At 39.3% G+C, this 21,258-nt stretch overlaps 1 protein-coding gene across 1 annotated transcript in view; it reads right to left on the bottom strand.

The window, feature by feature from the left end:
* The window catches only part of alg6 (ALG6 alpha-1,3-glucosyltransferase), a 57,426-nt gene that overhangs the window by 12,506 nt on the left and 23,662 nt on the right, over positions 1-21,258 (bottom strand). The window contains exons 10-13 of the mRNA XM_061883689.1: positions 20,556-20,640; positions 19,330-19,400; positions 17,359-17,427; positions 13,337-13,529 (exon numbers count right to left, since the gene is read on the bottom strand). Coding sequence (XP_061739673.1) covers positions 13,337-13,529; positions 17,359-17,427; positions 19,330-19,400; positions 20,556-20,640 — 418 coding nt within the window. The remainder of the gene's footprint in view (positions 1-13,336; positions 13,530-17,358; positions 17,428-19,329; positions 19,401-20,555; positions 20,641-21,258) is intronic.

The raw sequence follows: 21,258 nt of genomic DNA, 5'->3' as shown, positions 1-21,258 counted from the left end.
AAACATTACAAAACTACGGATCAACCGACCAAGAGGGATCAGGTGCAACAAATATAAAAAACAGGCCCCAGAACAGAGGCCTGGGCAAGTTCACATAACAGGTGGGACACATTGGACATCACATCAATAACACATGAAAACTTCTTCAATTTATATGAGAAGTAAACAGCACCAGAAAAGCCCATCTCAGATTTGAGTCGATTAATCAGTATACTGTGATCCTCAGTATGAAAGGCAGATGTCAAATCGACTAACACCAAAACTGAGTAGCGACCAGAGTCACATGACTGGAAACTTTCTTTTTTTTTTTTTGTCGTGTCCAGCTTCTCAGGCAAATCATATAGTTGATGTAGATGCCTATATCGGCTGTTCAGATTTACTTTACAAAAGTGAAGTGTAGGAGACTTCTCTTGTTGCCTTATTTAAATTTGGTGCAGCCGGGCCAGAGCAGGAGGGGATAGAAAGAGAAAAAAAGGAAGACAGAGGGGGAAATTGTGGGGATAAGAGGGGGATTGGACAGAGACAAAAACAACAACAGCAAACACAACAATAACAACAAAAACAACAACAATAGAACAACACCAGCCCATACGATATGTACAAATATGATCGTAAAAGTGATAGCAAAGAAGCAGTTAGTGAAATAAATAATAATAATAATCACTGGAAATTTTCAAAAGATCAGTTTCGGTGTAGTGGATTGACCTCGAGCCAGGTTGATATCCATCCATTTTCTACCGCTTATTCCCTATGTATCATAAAAATCAAGCTGTTCCATTAACAAAGTTAGTTGCTTAGCTACCACATTTCCCAGGATTTTTGTCATGAAGGGAAGATTTTAAAAGGGCCGATAATTTACAAGCTCCACTGAATCAAGATTAAGCTTTCTAAAAATGGCATGTTTAAAAAAGCTGTGGATCGAGCCAGACTAAAAGTGAAAAATCTATCAATTATACCACTCAAGGACGTACAACATCAAAAACATTTAGGAGCAGTGGAGGAGGAACAATGTCCACAGGGCTTGATGTGGGTTTCATCTTGCCCACTAAAACCTGAACATCCTGTAGGCTGACAGGAGTAGAGGAAGACCATGGCGAGCACACAGGGGCTGACGAAGTGCACACGCTATCCAAGAGAGGAGTGATATTAAAGTTAAAGTTAAAGTACCAATGATTGTCTCACACACACACTGTGTGTGGCGAAATTATTCTCTGCATTTGACCCATCACCCTTGATCACCCCCTGGGAGGTGAGGGGGAGCAGTGGGCAGCAGCAATGGCCGCGCCCGGGAATCATTTTGGTAATTTAACCACCAATTCCAACCCTTGATGCTGAGTGCCAAGCAGGGAGGTAATGGGTCCCATTTTTATAGTCTTTGGTATGACTCGGCCGGGGTTTCAACGCACAACCTACAGATCTCGGGCGGACACTCTAACACAGGGGCGCTCACACTTTTTCTGCAGGCGAGCTACTTTTCAATTGACCAAGTCGAGGAGATCTACCTCATTCCTATTTATAATTTATATTTATTTATTTATGAAAGAGACATTTTTGTTAACAAGTTAATGGTGTTTAATGATAATACAAGCATGTTTAACACATAGATTCCTTTATTTCATGAAGACAAGAATATAAGTTGGTGTAATTGATTCTGATGACTTGCTTTCATTGGAATTGGACAGTGGTGCTGATAACGTCCGCATTTTCAAATGGAGGAAAAAAAAAGTCCTCCTTTCTGTCCAATACCACATGAAAGTGGTTGGATTTGGCATCTCATTTGTCCAACTTGCATACTCGTTTTTAAACACTTTGTTATGAGAGTAGCATATTTGTGTGGCCCTTTAATGTCTGGCAGCAGGTGAGTGACGTCAGTGAGTGTGCGGGTGGGCAAGCAAGTGAGAAAGCGGTCGCTGAGGGCGGGGGAGAAATACATTGGCATCAAACTCCATAGCTTGCTAGCTTGTGCACGCTAGCTTTCTGAGACTCTTATTTTGTTAGCACAGGCAGGATGAAACAGGTCTTTTATGGTGAAGACAAGAACTGTGCTGTCGGTCTTTAGAGTTTTGACAGTAGGTACGGAGTCTCTAGAAATAAAATGTGTTTCTCTGCGTCCGCCCTGTTAGTGATTTTTTTCTTAAATATGAGCTCGCAGCAGCCAGCGTCATCTCACAAGATCCTCGGGTGCCGAGAATGTCAAACAACTGACGAAAGTGAAGTCTTGGTATGATTGATGATTGCTCATTTTTATGTATATTTTTTAATGCCTGGCTTGAGATCGACTGACACACCCTCCGAGATCGACCAGTCGATCGCGATCGACGTAATGGGCACCCCTGCTCTAACCGCTAGGCCACTGAGTAAGTTGGCCCTTATGTCTTGCACTTTGTTCACAAAGAAGTTAAAAAAATCTATTACAGTCATCCTGTGTGTACACAGGCAGATCAGATATGGGGATGCAACAAGAAGATTTTAGTGTTTTTCTTAAGGAAAAACAAAATGTGAAAAGAAAGCTGAGTGAGCGCGTTGAATCATTTTATTTAGCTCCATTATCCATCCATCCATCCATTTTCTACCACTTACAGTATTCCCTTTGGGGTCGCTTGTCCCTATCTCAGCTACAATCGGGCGGAAGGCGGTGTACACCCTGGACAAGTCGCCACCTCATCGAAAAGCTACATTATCATTTCTTTAAAATGGAGTCTAGGTAGGGCTGGGCGATATATCAAATATACTCGATAAATCGCGGGTTTGTCTCTGTGCGATATAGAAAATGGGTATATTGTGAGTATTCGAGTATACGTTCTCACGCAGTTGCTTTAAGCTGCTGGCATTACACTACAGGCTTCTCCCTCTCTTTCTTGTCTCTCCTTCTCACAGAGACGTAAAACAAGCGCACCTTCATACGTACGTCACGTACTGTCACGCGTGCACGTCATACGCCCTCGCGGAGCAGAGGTAGCGGCATGGGTAAGGTTAGCTCTGATGCTAGCGAGTGGTAATACGAGAAAAAGAAGGTGCGAATCAGGTAACAAATGAAGGAAAAATTAATTCCTAAGAAAAACAGCACGAGGTCCACGGCCTGGCGGTGGTCTGGCTTCAAGCAGGAAAATGTGGATGCGGCGAAAGCGGAGCTACAAAAAGTAGCACCTACTGCTAATTTGTAGCATCATTTGAAAAGTCACCCGCTAGAGAATGAAGAGTGCTTAAAACTCCGGCCTAGTGGTTAGAGTGTCGGCCCTGATATCGGTAGGTTGTGAGTTCAAACCGCAGCCGAGTCATATCAAAGACTATAAAAATGGGACCAATTGCCTCCCTGCTTGGCACTCACCATCAAGGGTTGGAAATGGGGTTTAAATCACCAAAATGATTCCTGAGCGCGGCCACCGCTGCTGCCCACTGCTCCCCTCACCTCTCAGGGGGTGATCAAGGGTGATGAGTCAAATGCAGAAAATAATTTCACCACACCTAGTGTGTGCGTGTGCCAATAATTGGCAGTTTAACGTTATGTCAACATCTCGGCCGGTGCCACACCCACAAAATGCCCAAGCAACAATTTCCAGATCAACACCGTATGAAAAAAATAGTCAATAACAGAAGGAGATAACATCCGCAGGAACCTACCATATAGCGAAGGACATACACTATTTGATTTCCTATTATGCAGCTCATTTTTATTTGACAGTTATTGAAATGTCTTGTGTGACATCATGCACAAAAGTGCACTTTGTTTGTTTTAAACTATTGTAGTGGCGTTCTGTACAAAAAGTGCACTTTTAATTTAGTGTTGTTTTGATACGTCATCTTAGTGACATCATGCACAAAAGTGCACTAATAGCTTGTTTTAAAATGTCTCTGACAATCTTGCACTTTCTGTTTTGGAAATGACATGAATGTTTGTGCCACTGCTTAATAATTGTTTAATAAACACACTTTTGGTAAATTGACTTAGTTGTGATTTCCCTCTCTGCATAAAAGTTTAAAATGAGCATATATTAATGCAGTATGGACAAGAATGTTTTTATTTGTAGACACAGAATCATCATACTGCTATGATTATATGCATCAAATTTGAATTCAATGCAAAATATCGAGATATATATCGTGTATCGTTACGTGGAATAAAAATATTGAGGTATTAATAAAGGGCCATATCAGGCCCTTTATTAATACCTCAATAAGTCTAGGCATCTCTAATTTTTCGGCTTTCCACAAACGTTTCACTTTTTGACAGCTTCTCCTAAGGCTGGAAATGGCTTTAGGCCAAAATTACTTAAGAGAACCAAGAGTATTTTTAACTGGTGATACAGTGTTCAAAACAGTTACACAACGGCAATTGAAGTTTGCCATAAATGTGTTAACATCATCACAACTAGCAAAGGCTTGGGATGGTTTCCTGTTGGCTCCACTATGGACGGGACTCTCGCTACTGTGTTGGATCCATTTCGGGCTGGACTCTCGCGGTTGTGTTGGATCCAATATGGATTGAACTTTCACAGTATCATGTTAGACCCGCTCGACATCCATTGCTTTCGGTCTCCTAGAGGTCCTCTCCAAGGTTTCTCATAGTCATCATTGTCACTGTCACCGACGTCCCACTGGGTGTGAGTTTTCCTTGCCCCTATGTGGGCTCTACCGAGGATGTTGTTGTGGTTTGTGCAGCCCTTCGAGACACCAGTGATTTAGGGATATATAAATAATCATTGATTGATTGATAGTTGGGTCAAATGAGGCAGAAAACCAACTGATTGCACATTCATATAGAATGCGTATATGTTTCTTTACTTTGAAAGGTGGTCTGTGCCAGTGTGAACGACAGATCAAATACAATACAACAGTGGTCGCTTACTTGAAGATCTTCGATACTTAGTTGTTCAATTTTTACTCCAAAATAAAAGACCAAATCTTAAGTATGACCTATTTTTGTGCGAGTACGACCCAACACATGCAGTGAAAAGTGGAGGGAGTCCATATGACATACCAGCTTGGCCACCAAGAGACAAGAGGAGTTATCAATTCGTGCTGCTGCTCAGGGCACCTTTTCGGCAAAAGCTGACCAATCACAGCTCTGCGGTAGGGCTGGGCGATATATCAATATACATGATATATCGCTGCTAAGTGTTCATTCAAGGCCAAGTCAAAAAAATCGAGATATATATCGTATATCGCGATATAGCCTAAAAATATCGAGATATTTAAAAAAGGCCATATGGCCCAGCCCTACTCTGCGCAAAGCTTTGCCGGTGACAGCAATCTAAGATTTCTGAGAAGTGCACATCAGGACTTGTGGTAGGGTAACCAGGGGGAGGAGAAAGACTTTCGCAAGTACCGTGACACAAGAGTAAAAACCAGGCTTTAGTCTTTCTTCCCTCGAAGGTGCTCCTGATTCACGGAATTGCATTTGGCATTTGGCTCTTTTTTACATTTTTACATCCAAAATCTGACCAAAATGCTTCTTTAAAGGCAGAATCATTCAAATGATTGCTGCAATTTGCACTACTTTTGCTTGATCCAGCCAATTTTGCGCAAGTTAATTTGACTGGAGAGGTCTATACTTTCCTCATATTCCCATCATTGAAACATGTATGTATACTGACCCCTTCTTTAGTAGTATTGCTACAATCTCCAGCAGTAGTCTAGGAAAGCATATTTATTAATTCCTTCAAAATTTGTGCGTAAATAACATGATTCGGGAGAAATCATGATAATACACACATGTGGGTGAATTCTTTACTTTCATCTGAAAGTAAAGAATTAGGACCCTGACAGGGAATCTGTTTTGGCTCTTGAAAAATGTCTGTGGAACTCCATCGTTAGAAGGTTAATGACATTTAATCACTACAGTTTTATAACATGTACCCAAGAAGAGACCACTGCCAGTGTGAAAAAAGGCCCTGGCACAGCAGGTTAGAAAGTAACAGTTGTAATGTGACTATAATCTATCAAACCAAGATATAATTTAATTTACCACCAGTGATGCAAACAGCTGATGGTGAGAGTGAGATCATTTCTACGTCTATTTAAGCTTTATGACCCGAACATAAATCAGCATGTACGACAGAGGAAACACCTTGTGCCCGCAGACCCACCCAAACCCATGAAACCCTATCACCATCAGCGGCGCTCGCTATTTATGCTGCTTGTGTAAATAAATATATCTAGGCAAACGTGTGTTAATGACACACGCTATAAAAAGACACCTTCTCTTAATCTCTGACACCCTACCAATGCCCCTTCTGCTACAAGCCTGGCACCGCAGCCTCTTCAGACACTGTGGAAACTTAAATAAGCGATAAATAATTCTTAGGTTGGCAGCAGCTTTCATTCTCCAAACAGCACAGCTTAGAGTAGCACATGATCTTTCTTTATATATACACAGATGCAATTTACAAACGCACCAGCTTTGGTGGTCTAGTAGCAAACTTAAGGCTCATTCCACCCAATCGGGGGTTTTGTATGTAAAGAAATATTATAGTTATTTTTTCATTCTAACTATACTTTAAGCTTATGATCCTTAAAACAACAACAACAACAATTTAGTTACAATCAACACTTTAGTTATGTACTGTCACCCTGACATATTCCCATCTCTGAAAAATTTTGAATATTTTACAAGTCACATGGTCCACAAGAAGTTGGATCAATTCAGATCTTCTGTAGGCCATGAGAAGGTCAAAATTAGGTTAACAAAAGTTTACTAATTTTTCTGTATATTCAATGATATGTCGACACATTTTTCTCTCATTTCTGTTACGTACATATGTCAGGCTTGCCACTGACAGTTTGTTTGTGTTTTAGTTTTTCCTCTGTGTGTTTAGTTCCTGCCAGCACTCTTATTTTGGTACAGCTTCCTGTTTGTCTCCCTGTGTGCTGTTTTCCCTCAGTTGCGGCTGATTGGCATGTGGCCACACCTGTGCTCTATCAGCCTGCTCCTATTTTACCTGCTATGTTCCTCCAGTCAGTGCTGGATTGTTGTATTGTCTTGTCGATGTCATGTATTGCATGTCGCTTCTGTATTGTCGCTCCTGATGTGTCGTTGCAGCGTAAGGTACGCTATATCTGGTCGTTTTGTGTAGCTTACTGTTTTTTGTCCCCTGCTTCCAGCTCTTGTTTGTTGATAGCCTAGTTTGTTATTCGCCCACGTGCGTGCTTTTTGTTTGTACCCTTTGTTTGTTCTAGTTCTAGTATTTTAAATTAAATCATGTTTCCTTATTTAATGCCTGCCTCCGTCTCTGCATCTCGGGATTCGTCAACAACAAAATTTGATAACATATTTATTCATTGTTATTTGAAGGGAAAAAAAATTGAATCACTGTAATGTGCTTAGTGTCAACATACTATTGCTTAAATGCTAAATGGGTAAAGTCAATGGATTTGCTATGTTTATGCCAAAAACTCACTCCTGTTACTTTCAGTCCTGTTCATGAATAAAATTAAGTTGCCTTAGGTGGGTCGATACACATTTTAAGTACTTTGTGTAATTTAATATCAAATTTTGAGTTGAAAAACGACATACTTTAGGATTACCAAAAGGGGTAAAAAAACAAATGACACCAATTTGGTGAAATGGCTGAAAGGAATTATTAACTTAAACTCTGTAGTTAAAACGATTTCTAATAATTTGGTTACTTAACTTGGATAATTGGGGCTCTTTCTCAGGACTTGCAGTGCAATATACAGGTGCTGTTCATATTATTAGAATATCATGAAAAAGTTGATTTATTTCAGTAATTATATTCAGAACGTGAAACTTACATATTATATCAATTCATTACACACATAATGATATATTTGAAATTTTTATTTCTTTAAATTTCGATGATTAGTACTGACAATTACTGAAAATCCCAAATTCAGTATCTCAGAAAATTTGAATATTAGTTACGACTAGTACCAAAAAACATTTTTTAGAAATGTGGGCCAACTGAAAAGTATGAACATGGAAAGTTTCAGCATGTACGGCAATCAATACTTAGTTGCAGCTCCTTTTGCCTGAATTGCTGCAGCAATACGACGTGTCATGGAGTCGACTAGTCTGTTGCACTCCTCAGGTGTTATGAGAGCCCAGGTTGCTTTAATAGTGGCCTTCAGCTCTTCAGCATTGTTGGGTCTGGCATCTCGCATCTTCCGCTTCAGAATACCCCATAGGTTTTCAATGGGGTTAAGGTCAGGTGAGTTTGCAAGCTAATCAAGAACAGGGATACCATGGTCCTTAAACCAGGTACTGGTAGATTTGGCACTGTGTGCAGGTGCCAAGTCATGTTGGAAAATGAAATCTTCACCTCCATAAAATTGGTCCGCGGCAGGCAGCATAAAGTGTTCTAAAACTTCCTGGTAGACTGCTGCATTGACCCTAGACCTCAGGAAACACAGTGGACCAACACCAGCTGATGACATGGCACCCCAGACCATTACCGATTGTGGAAATTTGACACTGGACTTCAGGCAACGTGGATTCTGTGCCTCTCCTGTCTTCCTCCAGACTCTGGGACCTTGATTTCCAAAGGAGACATACAATTTACTTTCATCTGAAAACATAACTTTGGACCACTCAGCAGCAGTCCAGTCCTTTTTGTCTTGATTCCAGGCGAGACGCTTTTGACGTTGTCTCTTATTCAAGAGTGGCTTTACACAAGGAATGCGACAGCTGAAGCCCATATCTTGCATACGTCGGTGCGTGGTGGTTCTTGAAGCACTGACTCCAGCTGCAGTCCACTCTTTGTGGATCTCCCCCACATTTTTTAATCGGTTTTGTTTGACAATCCTCTCCAGGGCGCGGTTATCCCTCTTGCTTGTACACTTTTTTCTACCACATCTTTGTCTTCCCTTCGCCTCTCTATTAATGTGCTTGGACACAGAGCTCTGGGAACATCCAACCTCTTTGGCAATGACCTTTTGTGTCTTGCCCTCCTTTTTTGAAGTATCAATGGTCATCTTTTGGACAGTTGTCAAGTCAGCAGTCTTCCCCATGATTGTTTGTCATACAGAATCAAACGAGAGACCATTTAAAGGCGTTTCCAGGTGTTTTGAGTTAGTTGACTAATTAGAGTGTGGCACCAGGTGTCTTCAATATCTGACCTTTTCACCATATTCTAATTTTCTGAGATGTTGAATTTAGGGTTTTCATTGGTTGCCAGCTATAATCATCTCCTTTTTGGCAAAAAACAGTTGGAATGTATCAGTCTGTTTGGAATGAATGTATACATTCTCCAAGTTTGACTTTTAAATGGAATTAATGAAATAAATCAATTTTTTCATGATATTCTAATAATATGACCAGCACCTGTATACATTTTCAAAAATATAAGCAACATGATCATTTCTAAAATGTGTTTTAATAAGGAACTTCAGGTAGAATGTCCCCTAAACTTTACTAAAAACAAAATTCCTCTAAAGTTAAAGGAGGATATAACGAATAATGCTTTTATAAGTAAACCTCGTTAGGACCGTGGATTTTGCTTTTTTGCTGGAGAAGCAAGCTAGCCCACTAATGGCTGGTGAGCTAGTTTAAATACTATCATGGACACAGGAGACAGTAACATATTTCCTCATTAAGAAACAATACACCCCAATCTAAACTTATATAAAAATATTGCAGTCAGTCAAACTAAGCTAATAATTGTGCACATTGAGCCTACAACACTCTCTTCGGACAGAATGATCGATACTTACACGAAGGAATATGACACGAAAATGTCTACAACGGGAAGTGAACCTGCGTGATGTCACCTGAACCGGACGTGCAACCATCGTTTTTCCTTAATTATTAAACAAATCACTCTAAAATGGAGGGACATAACATGACTTAGAAACCACAACAATTTTTAATGTTTTTTCTTTCAAGAAAGTATATAGTGTCTATTTATTTTATAAACAATATTTGGTTAAAACATTTCAGTGTGTGTTGAAGTACTTTCTGAGCACATTCAATACTACTGTGATAAGTCGATAAATATGACATGACATTTTCCAACCATTACATTCCGATGTTGCACAAACCTTTGCATGATCTTATGCGGGATGTAAGATAGTAAAATAGGTTAGGGGTGTCGTTAGATACACTGCAGTCCAATGAGTAGTTAATAAAGAAAATGGAATGTTTCACTGGGAATAGAATTTTAAAAAACATGACACTAAAATTGGCCCTAGTGTGTGAATGTGAGTGTGAATGTTGTCTGTCTATCTGTGTTGGCCCTGCGATGAGGTGGCGACTTGTCCAGGGTGTACCCTGCCTTCCGCCCGATTGTAGCTGAGATAGGCGCCAGCGCCACCCGCGACCCCGAAAGGGAATAAGCGGTAGAAAATGGATGGATGGATGACATTTTAAATGTGTCACAATGGAGAAATAATTCAAAGTGTTTATTGTTCAAGGGAGGAAGTGTTTCAATTTGCAAGGACTTGGCTTTGAGACCAGAGCGTATGATCCAGTGTGTACAAATAATGTTGGTCTTGTTCTCGTGATACTGTATACTCTCTCACATTTTAATTATTAGTGTGCTATATTGCGTCACTGTAGTATGATGTCACTCTTGTTACTTCATTGATGCAGCCGTCACAGTCTGCTTACCCTTCATATAGTAAAAACTACAGATGTCCGATAATTGCTTTTTTGCCGATATCCCATATATTCCGATATTGTCAAACTATTAATTACCGATTCCGATATCAACCGATACCGATAGATACAGTCGTGGAATTAACATATTATTATGCCTAATTTGTCGTGAGGCCCGGCTGGATGAACTAAACAATGTAACAAGGTTTTTCAAAATAAATCAAAAATGCCAATATGGCACTGCCATATTTGTTATTGAAGTCACAAAGTGCATTTTTTTTTTAAACATGCCGCAAAACAGCAGCTTGGAATTTAAGACATGCTCTTCCTGAGAGAGCATGAGGAGGTTGGTGGGCAGGGTTGGGGGGGGGGGGGGTGTAGCATCCCGGAAGAGTTAGTGCTGCCAGGGGTTCTGGGTATTTGTTCGGTTGTGTTTATGTTATGTTACGGATGCGGATGTTTTCCCAAAATGTGTTTGTCATTCTTGTTTGATGTGGGTTCACAGTGTGGCGCATATTTTTAAAGTTTTTTATATGGCCACCCTGAGTGTGACCTGTATGGCTGTTGACCAAGTATGCATGCATTCACTTGTGAAAACCAGTAGATATTATGTGATTGGGCCGACACGCAAAGGCAGTGCTTTTAAGGTTTATTGCCGCTTTGTACTTCTCCCTACGTGCGTGCACACAGCGGCGTTTTAAAAAGCCATAAATTTTACTTTTTGAAACCGATACAGATAATTTTGAAACCGATACCGATAATTTCCGATATTACATTTTAAAGCATTTATCAGCCGATGATGTCGTCAGTCTGATATTATCGAACATCCCTAGTAAAAACGTAACCCAGATCAAGGAATTAACATTCCAAATTATACCATAGAAAAGGGATCTATGTAGAATTTTAAAATAATCGAACACAACCCCAAAAAATATTTTTAGACGATTATCATACCTTATACATATTATTGGTTATCATTCATATCATACATCAGAGTGTTAAAAAAAGTTATTATCGTAAATTATTACTTTTACTGTGTTTAGATCCAGTGAGTCCATTACCTAATAAGCTCTTCGCTAACAGCAGAACAAACAGAAAAAGAAGTAGGATGTGCATGTGTGTTACAGTACTGCACCATTCATTTTATTATAATGACACAGGTGGACACCAAATAAATTGGAAGTAAAGATATTTTTTCACCTACAAGGATTCACGAAACTGTGAATAAACTACTGTAGACATCTTTATCAGATAAATCACAGGGTTGCAATGGATTAATTTCAAATGATCACAATTAAATATAGTTCCTATTTAATCTTTAAAAAATGGTGTTTCATTTTGCATCAGCAAAATGACTCAAGAAAGAGGGAATGTATACATTGCCCTGGGCCGATGTATACAATAAATACAATAAATTGATCAAACGATAAATTTTAAAATCAACTTGATAATTTTGCTGTCATCGATTAACTGCATGTCCGTGGGTGTTTGTTTTCTTCCACTTTTGCTTTCAAACAGCATACAGAAGGGTTCACTCTGTGCTTCACTCTTTGCATCTGAGTGCATTTACTCAATAGTAGAATTAAATTAACTGAGTGAATCCTTTTGTCAGTCATCCACAATCTTTGTCTATGTGGGCGAAGGCGCAACCTCATAGAGGCACCACAAAGTAACAAAAATTATCAGGAAAAAAATTTCTGCAGGGCCAAATGTCTAGTGTGGGAACATTTCAGCTACACACCAGTGAGCAAGATGGGCCCAACACTGACAAATGAGCTAGTACTGTATGCCAAAGTTGTTAGAAAGAGATGGCAAAAAAACATCACCCAAACCAGTTTTTCCAACTGGTTAAAATAATAAACTTCAAGATGTTTAAAATTAATGGAAGTGCAATTTTTGCTAACAGGGATTCAGTTTTATTTAGCTTTATTCAAAGTTATTGACCTTCCAATTACAGTGGTAACAAAAACTAATGACAAATCCCCCAAAAATTGTATTTGAAAGGAATACTTATAAGAAATTATTATTAATATATTCATTATGATTACATTTTTGCTTAATTTGGTCTCAAAATAATGCTGTTTATCAGCAATAATATGTCAGAACAGCAAAATGTAGTATCGGCTCAGGCATATGTATTTGCTTTTAACGTGTTTATTTAAAACCTTTAACATCGTGTTCATGTTAACAAAAAACAGTTTTTCTAAACAAACATGTATCCACATTGATGTGGACTTTTATGTTCAGGGGCTGAAGCCTATCCTAGCTGCACCCGGGTGGAAGGCCGGCTACACTCTGGACAAGTCACCACCTCAACACAAGGCCAACAGATAGATTCTAAAGTGGTATTTTACAATTGAAGGGCTTTGTAGACTGTGCTCTCTTTTCAATGCAAGAAACAAAGAAAAACACAACAACTACGAGAGAGAACCGTACCATGGCCACCGTTTGATGACACAAAACATAAAATATGTTGGTAGCTTCTTCCATCATGCTCTTTTGGTACTCAAATTTCCCAGGAAGAGAGCCAGAGCTGTTTAGCATCTTCCATTTTGACTTGTTTAATTCTGCAGCCTGTCACTACTACTATGTGTGATAGACAATAACACTTGGAGAAACTTCCCACATTTTTTCGGACAGATTTTGAGAAGAGTTATTTGCATTAAAATTTTGAACCAGATTAATAACGATGGTGGATTAATTGATCAAATATAATAAGTTTGGTCACAATACTCTTTATATTTGATCTTTATTCATGTCATTGCAAAGGTTGTTGACACTGACCTTCCATCTGACTATGCAAGCCAGGTCCAAGTTGGGTAGGAAGAACAAAAGTTTTCGGTAAGCTTCCAGCCCAAGCTCTTCTTCTGAGCAGTGGTCCAGTGCCGACAGCAAGTAGGTGCCAAGGAAGAGGAAGGCCAGCGAGGTCACAACGTAGGGCACGAAAAGACCGTCCTTCAGAAACAAAGGCAGCATGCTGCATGGGCAGACAGAAAAAACAATGCTCCTTACCTATGATTCATTAAAACCTCACACTAGATAGACACTACACATAATAGCTCTCAAATATGTCGCTGTATGTCATTTGGGTCACAAATACATTTTCGGAGTGAAGAGCAACATTAAACCGCACCAGCAGTTTGTTGCTGAGAGAGATAATGCTGACGATTATACTAAGCTTATCTTAGTTTATCGGCGAGGCCTGGACAAGAACAACAGTTGACTCATACTAAACAGCACAACACCCCGACTATCAAAAACCTTGACACTGACAACAGAACAGCCATTATTTATGTTTCTATCCAAAGAAAAAAAGCACCATTCAAGAGCTAAACATTTTCGAAATGTATAATCAATTAAAACAGACTGGTTACATCGTATGCTCTCCCTGTTTTGCACGAAGTATTCATTCAGCCAATTATGCAAACAAAAGATGTATTTTTTTGGATAACTCAGCCTGGAGAGGATGCACATTATGTCCCATGTCAGACTGTACTGAGAAACCAGAGAATGACCTCTTGTTCCTATACAATGCACACTTAGACAGCAGGCATTCTGGCTATGTCGGGTAATCCCCGTGTATCCTTATACTAAACCACACACACAACAATTAGAGCTGCCGGAAGAATTTTACAACAGCTGGTGAAAGTTAGACGTAGCACCTGAAACACTACTTGTCTTTCCACACGGACTCCTCACCTTAACCCACAACTCACTGACAGTTTAAAGACTATTACTATATATACTATTACCTGCCATTTGATACACACAACCAAAGCCTAAAAGAATAAGTGACAGATTTATGTGGACTGGGCCGACTATTAACCAGGTCATGACATATGTTTGGACGCTGGAATTGAAACTGAATGACACCACTTAATTATTTCTCAGATGTTTTTCTCCTGGACTCATTAAATGTGGTTGAATCAAACAATTTTTAAGACATCATTCTTATTTAAAAAATGACCTTCATAAGGACATCTAAATTATTATTAAACAGTGCAGGATTGACCATCTTAAATTATGTTATTTTAATAACATATTAATTAATAGATTAAATGAAAAAAAAATGGTGTTAAAAAATTATATTAAAAGGGACTTATGAGGAATTTAATCTTTTCTGACTTACTAGTGTTGTTACCATATTGGATACTTGTGTTAAACAATGCCCAGGCATCAAATCATACGTTTCATGCTTGCACACAGTTTTGGATGCCTCTGTTCGAAGGTTTAGCAGTCTGTCTACGTTGTGACGTCACAGAGAGGTGGATGTATTTATTTGGACATTAAGTAAGCTCTCAGCCAAAAGGGGAATAGCTCCTCCACCTCTGCTTCGGGTTAGGAGGATACACAAAATAAGGTCGGACTTAAATAAAATAATTTTTATTATTTTAGTTATTAAAAGGGGCAGCATGGCTCAGAATTGTAGCGTGGTTGGCCCCAACCAGATGGTTGTGGGCTAGATCCTTGGTGCCCCTGTGACCATGTTAAAGGGAAACTGCACTTGTTTCATTGTTGCCTCACATTCATATTCCCTATTGGAGACAAGCTCATAATCTGTATGTTTTTCTTTTGTATGCACTAACTCATAAAACGCTAGCAAAAGTCAGGGAACAATGGAGCAAAAGGAAGTCGCTCTATTCTGCCTATAAATGCTCTAAACACATCCAAAACCCTCCATTAACATTGTATACTGTATACACACTGCAAGTATACATGTAATGTTATAACAGACACATTCATAATAAGGTGTAATATTTATGTATTTTGGTCATTTTAAGCATAGAGCAGCATATTAATTTCACAGATGCAATGCAATAACTGTACCCACTTGGCATCCATTGCATCTGGTCAACCAGAAGCTAGTCCCCACATCTGCAACCCCTTCCCAAGGTTTCTCCTTTTTCCCATTTTGGGTTTTAAGTGTTTTCCTGCCCAGACTTAGGTTTCAGATCAGACGTTGTCATTGTGGTTTGTGCAGCCCTTCAAGACACTTGTGATTTAGGGCTTTATAAATAAACCTTGATTGATTGATCGATTGATTGATTGATTGATCGACAGACACAGCACAACACTACTAACCATGGCAGACTTTATGACAGGCAACCACAATTAGTTTGGAACAAATGATGATCAGAACCTTACATTTTTGAGCCTGGTAATAAGGAGGATGAGCTACAAATTTTAGAAGCTTTGTGCTAAACAGTTCCAGCTTTAGTGAAATACTAAGCATCTTGTACTGTCGCAGTAATGCTAAGCGCTAAACAGAAATACAAATTATGCACATGATAAAACAACCACTTACTCTAAAAAGTCTGCTCTCACTGAGATTTAAACTGATAGGGTGTTACTATATTCCCATTTAGATAATGAATTAATCAAAATCCTCCCGAAAGGTGGGATTTTTAAAAATGTATTTATTTTTTAAATTGTGGCCACAAACAAGCGTTTTTCCGTGTCTTTCTCGCCATTACTGGGTCAAAGTTCAATGTCAAAGTTGACCAACTTATCTGTTTATGGCAACAACCTTCTACTATACAAGTTAGAGGAATGATTTAGAATATAGAATTAACGTTCACCAACTCGGAGGCAATGCAGCAGCAGCACAGTATATCAATACTGTAGCTGCATAAGCTAGTTATCTCTTTGTGATCATTATAAAGCTAAAAATAGTTTGTCTGTGTTAGTGCTTATATCAACAATATCTGTAATACTTGGTTAATATTCAGGTCACGAGATGTAAATGGAGTGTTGGAAGTTTTTGGATGTTTTTAGAGAGCTCTATGCGCGCAATATCCATCCATCTTCTTCCGCTTATCCGAGGTCGTGTCGCGGGGGCAGCAGCCTAAGCAGGGAAGCCTAGACTTCCCTCTCCCCAGCCACTTCGTCCAGCTCTTCCCGGGGGGTCACAAGGCGTTCCTAGGCCAGCCAGGAGACTGGGTCTTCCCCATGGCCTCCTACCGGTTGGACGTGCCCTTAACACCTCCCGAGGGAGGCGTTCGGGTGGCATCCTGACCAGATGCCCGAGCCACCTCATCTGGCTCCTCTCGATGTGGAGGAGCAGCTGCTTTACTTTGAGCTTCTCTCAGATGGCAGAGTTTCTCACCCTATCTCTAAAGGAGAGCCCCGCCACACGGCGGAGGAAACTCATTTCAGACGCTTGTACCCGTGATCTTATCCTTTCGGTCATGACCCAAAGCGCAATAGACTACTTTTATTAGCTGCCGTGTAGTTAATGTATTTTATGAATTACAACGCATTAAAAAAACATTTCTGTTCTTATGATTGTGAATAATAGACTCAATTCCCAAAAAAAAGTGCAGTTTTCTTTTAAAACCCCTGTTAATTCTGATGCCGTGTCATCAGTATAGGAATGTGGTAACAATATTTTGGCATGCGCATATTAATACCGACGTACAACATGTAATGGCAATTGATCGGTAAAGGTGCAGGTGTACATAATGTTGTGACCAGTTGAATCTATATGTTTATAAAGTTTATTTCTGACTGTGCCTGGAAAGGAAATAACGGTGACGGCTTCAAAATATAAATTTAAACGGTGTACTTTTTCAAAAGATAAAATATGATACTTTTGAAGAGGAGGGGGCATGGTTTCATGTGCAATTGGGTAACGCCTCCAGAAACAGATATTGCAGACAGGTTATAAAAGTGACTATGGAGTACAATTTGCATCACAGAAAATAAGGAAGTTTAAATATAGATTACAATCATCACAGGTCCCTTTAAATAAATACAATAATTGAGAAATATAAGTTCTTTACTTCCAAATCCACATTTTGAGTTACCTGAATGTTGAAACCTGTAGGAACCAAATGGCCATTAGTGGAAGGTCATTCAGGAAGAGACAGACAGGCCTAAAAAAAGATCAACATAAGCAGGTTATCAACACTGTCAAACACTGTACAGTTAAGGATTTGGGGTAGTGTTAGGTCAGCATCAAATATCAGCAGCAACACGTGTTGGTAATATTAAACTAATGACACAAAACATTATCCACATAAATCGGTTACTGTTGTCTCCTCACATGGCAGTCACTCTTTGATTAACCATTATAGTTTTAATCAATAACATAACTAGTATGTACAATAAGTGATGGAAACATGTCACAGCAAGTGTCATATTTCAAAAGGAACAACAATATTTTCCCCCTGCGTTACTGTGTGAAGTTAATGGCTGGCTGCTTGCATCAGTGTTGACAAGTCATGTTGTATACTCTACTGCTCCAAGGGGGGCACTTTCCACCAGTCCCTGATCCCATAATTACAGTCACTGCTTGTTGGCGATCCTGTTACAGCCCAATAATTGATCCTGCGCAAACACCGCCCCAAGCTGCTGCCTTCCATTCTTTCCTAATCCCTGGACATGCATTACTGATTGATTTAGGGGGGACAGGTGGGAAATATAACTCAATAGTTAATAAAGCAACAATCTACTCTAATCTAGATTAATAGAGGAGCACAGATCCTCTGCTCTTGAATGTACCGATGGGTTTACCCTCTACCTTTATATAGTGGTCATGAACAACACGTATGTTATCTGATGAAATATGGCTGACATGAGCATACACAGCTCAAGTTTATGACAATGTTGAATTGAATTTGATGACAGAGGGCAAAAAAAAGTAATTTTGCAAATGTGCAGAACAGGGCTATTCAGTTAAAATCTTGGGAGACAAACATTTTTGCAGCTAATTCTTAAAAACAGAGTAGAGAGGAACTTGGACCATTGTAAACACATAGGCAGATCTTTGCATTAACATTTCAACCTGGCGGAGTCCAAACTTGTGTTTTACATAACCAAGGAGTTTTTCAACGCGCACCTGCTAAGTCCTATCCTTTATGGAAATTACAAATAGTTTTTGCAATGTGATTTATGTAACTAAGTTATTGCTGTACCAATGCTTAATTTATAAATTTTGTGTCCCGCTGGCAGTCATATTGTGCTTGCTAGTACTGAAGAGGTAGGAAGCTGGCTTCGTACCACAGGAAGTTCTCTAGGGGGATAAAAACTGACTTTTCTAGAAAATGTTACAAAAGCGGACTTATATTACAGTGAAATACTCGTTCAGTGACGTTTTTTCCAAGAGCATACAGACTGCCCCTCCCCCTCAAACCCCCTTTGTCTGCTCCTTTCTCTCTCGTGAGCTGCTTCTTTAACGATGCTAATGTAATGTAAGTAGATTAACATTTTTAAACGTTTATCATTTTAGCAATATGGTTGTTAAAGTTAAGGATTTTTGTGGTTTCTAATCAATTGTGAAGGCAGAGGAGCGCTTAACGGAAAACAGCTCAACTTGTCGTTGTTGTTTTGGCTTGTTAATAAAGAGAAAAGGAATTCATCACCTCCTTGTTAAGTTTGTTTGATATACAGTACTGTATAGTACTTTATATTGTGTTGGAAGTGTACAAAACTTAACTAAAAAAGGCAATTTTGTCAAGGCTGTAACCCATTATTCATATTTTCATTGTTTCTTATTGAGAAATGTGCTTCACTATACAAACCTTTCGATTTTCAAACCCTGTTGAAGAACCAATTCATTTTATAAATCAAGGTTCTACTGTAGACTGAAATCAAATGCCTACAGTAGATGATGCTGTTTCTACTGAATATACAAAATACGAGTAATAGTGAAGGGCCCTCAAACATTGGCTTTCAGGAATTGTGGCCCCTAAAACAATTGTGTTGAAAATTCCTGGTGTAGAAGATTGACAGAGTTTCTTGGGGGATGATTCAATTTGGATTTTTGCTGTACTTACAAGGAAACCAAGAGAATGGATTTCTCGTGGACGTGAAAAGAGAAGAGGAAGAATGCCAGAGATGAGTTGACCTAGAGGGACAGAAGTTTTAATTGTTACTAAACGATAATAGTGGACTTTTAAGAAAGTATACGGTGGTACATCAGTTGCGATGCATCCAATTTTTTGGCAAAACATTTTTTGTACAATTTAACTGTAATTGGTGGTCTGCTTTACTTTATTTAGTATGATTGCAAAATAAGCGACAATGGAGCAAAATATTTTCAGTAGTGTACAGTAATAGTCTAATCGAGTCACTAAATGAACCGCAAGGCTGGGGTAAGTCAAGCAAAACAATCAATCATATATATGGCGCTTACTGGCCGTGCTTTGTAGTTTTGTAAAGAAAAACTTTTGCGCGCATGTTTGCAATTACATCAGTTGATGTAAACAAAGTCGTGTGAGCACAATGCCCTTCTCCCTGTGTTTTTGAATGTGACACGAGTGCCAGCACTTTGATAAACATCGTGGGAAATAAAATGAACTTAAAAAATAATTACCTGCAAAGTACATGGGTAGTGTTGGCTCATTGCCGTCAACTTCAATAGAGGTTAAAGTGGTATTTCATGGTCATTTATCCATTTCATTCATCTATTACTGTATATGCTCATAAAAAAATAAATGTTTTTCTAAAAAATCTGCTTTGTGTTAATAGTTTTAGTTGACTGGAACAGATTATTAGATTTACATGACACTGTTTGCTATGGCAACATTTGTTTAGGTTTGCAATTAAACCATGTGGAACAGATTAATAACGGAAGTCAAGGTACCACTATATTAGTATATGTATTATTGCAACTCACTTAACATTAGAATACTTCAATGTCGGAAATAGGCAAAATTACTCAATAATGGCTTGACATCAGCATTGGAAAGGCTGTTGAGTGGGTGGATGAACGGATGGATGGATGGATGGATGGATGGATGGATGGATGGGCCTAAATCGCTGACCACACACACTTTGAATAGCCAAAAAGTAGTTTTGTCAACATTGATGAATGGATTGGTGAATGGATGGATTTGTGAAGGGGTTTATGGATGGATGACTGTGCCTAAATCACTAGCCATGGCCATTAAAATTGCCAAAAGGTAGGTTTTGTCAGCACTGATGGATGGATGGGTCAATGGATGGGTGTGTAAGTGGGTTGATGGATGGATGGATGGATGACTGTGCCTAAATCACTCACCATAGCCACTTTAAATTGCCAGAAGGTGGGTTTTTTCAACACTTGGATACAGGATGGTAAGACTGCTAAAATAGTGCAGGCCATACTGAAAACAAACAAACATAAAAACAAAATCAAAACATGGATTCAGATGATTCAGATTCATTCCAAGGGACCAATCTGTGAAAATATTCTATATCAGCACAACACATTGCCAGCCTGATCTGATAAGATTTTACAAAGATTTGAAGATTTTAAATCTGATTTTCCACATTAAATTCATACTGTGTGTGCAGTTGCGCACTGAGCTCCAAAAGCCGTAGATGTTATAACGTGACTGGGCCGGCACGTTGTTTATAAGGAGGAAAAACGGACGTGACGACAGACTGTCCTCACTCAGGTCTGGCTGGAAATCGAGAGAAATTCAGGTAATCCCGGGAGATTTTCGGGAGTGGCACTGAAATTCGGGTGTCCATCCATCCATTTTCTACCGCTTATTCCCTTTAGGGTCACGGGGGGCGCTGGTGCCTATCTCAGCTACAATCGGGCAGAAGGCAGGGTACACCCTGGACAAGTCGCCACCTCATCACAGGGCCAACACAGATAGACAGCCAACATTCACACTCACATTCACACACTAGGGTGTCTCCCGGAAAATTCGGGAGGGTTGGCAAGTGTGCTTTAATATACCTGAATGATTTTAGGGTATAAATCCCAAAATGTT

This window comes from Nerophis ophidion, linkage group LG22, assembly GCF_033978795.1.
Source record: "Nerophis ophidion isolate RoL-2023_Sa linkage group LG22, RoL_Noph_v1.0, whole genome shotgun sequence".
In the NCBI taxonomy this organism is placed as follows: Eukaryota; Metazoa; Chordata; class Actinopteri; order Syngnathiformes; family Syngnathidae; genus Nerophis; species Nerophis ophidion.
This window is presented reverse-complemented; position numbering and strand designations above follow the sequence as displayed.